At 52.8% G+C, this 2,646-nt stretch overlaps 1 protein-coding gene across 1 annotated transcript; it reads right to left on the bottom strand.

Moving 5' to 3' along the window:
• Positions 1-956: 956 nt before the first annotated feature.
• Positions 957-2,640, bottom strand: PIGC (phosphatidylinositol glycan anchor biosynthesis class C). The gene has a single exon (XM_011371702.2). It carries the CDS (start codon positions 2,122-2,124, stop codon positions 1,231-1,233), a length of 894 nt encoding a protein of 297 aa, XP_011370004.1. The 5' UTR covers positions 2,125-2,640; the 3' UTR covers positions 957-1,230.
• Between the last annotated feature and the right edge of the window lie 6 nt (positions 2,641-2,646).

Here is a 2,646-nt window from a genome sequence, read left to right as displayed (position 1 = left end):
GCTGGCCCCGAGTCTTCCTAACGGTAACAGTAATACTGGCTAACCCGAATGCGGTGCTGTGTCCAGCCTCCTTCAGCGTGCTTTGCGTGTGTCTCATTGAATCATCACGATCACAGAGGCAGAGATTTCATTTCCACTTTCCAGGTGATAAAACTGAGTCATGGGGCAGTTAAGTAACTAGGCCACGATCTGGTCATGTGCCACCCCCTTACCTCAGCGGGACTGCCGCCTGTCCCCTGCAGGAGGAAACCCAAACTCCTGAACATTCTGACATCTTCTGAACATCCAGACCTCCCACTCCAACTTTCCCTCACGTCCCCACAGCCCCGAGCTCCGATCATACACTCTCCAGCACTGTGCTAGAGCTCCCACGTGCCAGGCACGTTTTGCATGCAGGTGTTTCGAGCCCGATTTAAATGGCAGCATCTACAACTCGGATTTCACATTAAAAATCACAATTACAGTTACCAGGCTTTAGTTTAGAGTTCTACCTGGCGGTCCGAAGCCAGGCCCAATTCTGACTGGAAGCGTTCAGCTGGAGCAGAGGGGCAGCTGTCACCGGACGGGGTGCACAGCCGTCAGTCAGCTGTGCTTGTTCCACTGGCTCATGTCGCCGACCTGGCTCCTACAGGCCTCTGCCACCTTGCCCAAACCATCTGTCGCCTCTTTAGTGTATTACGACAGAGCACACGCCCTTGCAGTTCCTTAAATACTTGCTTCGCTAAGCAGAAACTGAGTCAAGGTTAAGTGACCGGTTCTGTTTTTATGCAACAATACTGGACATGGCATTAAGCGTTCCAGGATCTGAGCTCTAGAGAATAGACCCTGTGTTAGCACATGGAAAAAGAGAAGTGCCTACACACACACACACACACACACACTCTCTCTCTCTCTCTCTCTCTCCATTCTCCACGCCCCTTTGTCTGCCTTTTGCTTAAAGAAAAATCATGAGACAATTTGATGGATATGTTGTTATTTTTTAATAAATAGAAACCACATCACTTCAGCTGTTAAGGTGAATAATGAACAGGATGCAGTCACCCCTGAGGGCCCCAGAAAGTTCTCACCCAGCAAATAACAGAAGGGATGAGCACCTTCACCAGCCAAGCCTTTGGCCTCCGTTCCCCCACCCACATCGGTCTGCTGCTTCCAGAATGGACCCCGCCCTCAGACCTTACTCGCTGGGAGGCCCGCCTGCCAGGCTGCAGGAATGGAACGGGGGTCCCTAACCTAGCTGAGGAACCGAGACAAGTCTTCTTTGATCTCAGCCTCGTCCCAAGGCCCGTGGATGTTCTCCTTGAACAGCTGCAGGCGAATGAGGTAGAAAGGGCAGAGACAGGAGATGGACACCAGCAGCAGGGCGAAGAGGACGGCGCCCACAGCACTGATGGACAGCAGGCCCCCCAAGGCTGAAAAGGCGAAAAGCAGTGTGACCCCCACGTAGCTGCGGGGAGTACACGCCTTCAGCTTCTTCTGTAACATGGGCCACAGGGCGAAAATCTGGATGGCGAATGTCACCATGATGAAAGCATGCAGGGTCCGGGGCAGGCGTGAGGCCAGGCAGACAGAAGCAAAGATGGCCATGTTCAAGGACAACGTGCTGGACACGATGGCGGCGTTGGCTCCATAGTCGAAGAAGATGAGGTGGCCCAGGAGCATGAAGACGGACATGGCGTAGACGGTGTCCGTGCTGACGGACTCCGTCAGGGTCTTCAGTACCGGCGAAAACCCGTACGTGAAGGTGATGAAGACGAGGGCGCTCTTCAGGTCGGCCCACCGGGTCCGCCCGCTCCTCCTCCGGCCCTCACCTCCATCGATGAGATCAAACAAGATGTAGCCGATCAGGGAAGATGCCAGGCCGGTCCCGAAAAGCCACTGGGGGGCCAGAAGGCCCTCGTCCATATACCACCAGATGACCACAAACACACAGACGCTGCACAGCTGCTGGATGACCACGCTGGACTCAAACACCACGGCCCAGTATCGGTACTTCCGGGCGTAGATGTTCTTCCGGAGCTCCTCCAGGAACCGCCGGTCCACATAGTTATCGGGAAAGGGCTGTCGCTCATACAAGACCTTCTGCCACCGGATCTCCTTGGTGTTAGCGACCGGCTGGGCACACATTATCCTTTCCCTCAAACTCAGGCCAGTTCAGTATCCCTTGCAGAAGTTCATGTGGTTCTCGTTCTTCATAAAGCTTTGAAGTGAGACTGCTCTGGAAATTCCATGCTGTGTTCTGGTTGCAACCTCACCTTGTTTGCAAAGGCAGCAACCCAGCCTAGGCCTGCAAGAGATGAGTTCTTCTCTGAGGCTGGACACTACAGCCAAGTTCCTAGAGAGAGAGAGAGAGAGACCAGGTGAAGGTCAAGAATACGATTAAATCCGATGGGAGGAAATCGGTCTATTAAAAGGCTGAGCAAAATACATGTAGTGGCCGGCTTACAATTATGGATATTAAAATTGCCTCTCGGATTTTAAATGATCATGCCTTGGATAACACCAGCCATCTGTTAGCTGTCACTTATTGAGTGCCTACTATGTGCCAAGTGCCTTACATGGCTTCGTTCATCTCCACAAGCTGGCAAGTTAGTACTAGTCCCACTTTAACCAGTAAAAGGGCCGAGATTCGAACTGCTTGGGTAACTT

The sequence above is a fragment of the Pteropus vampyrus genome, unplaced genomic scaffold, assembly GCF_000151845.1.
Source record: "Pteropus vampyrus isolate Shadow unplaced genomic scaffold, Pvam_2.0 Scaffold194, whole genome shotgun sequence".
In the NCBI taxonomy this organism is placed as follows: Eukaryota; Metazoa; Chordata; class Mammalia; order Chiroptera; family Pteropodidae; genus Pteropus; species Pteropus vampyrus.
The sequence above is the reverse complement of the archived record's forward strand: the minus strand, read 5'-3'. Positions and strand labels throughout refer to the sequence as shown.

Excerpts from the sequence above, each read along its gene's own strand:
- PIGC (XM_011371702.2), bottom strand. The coding sequence starts at position 2,124 with ATGTGTGCCCAGCCGGTCGCTAACACCAAGGAGATCCGGTGGCAGAAG.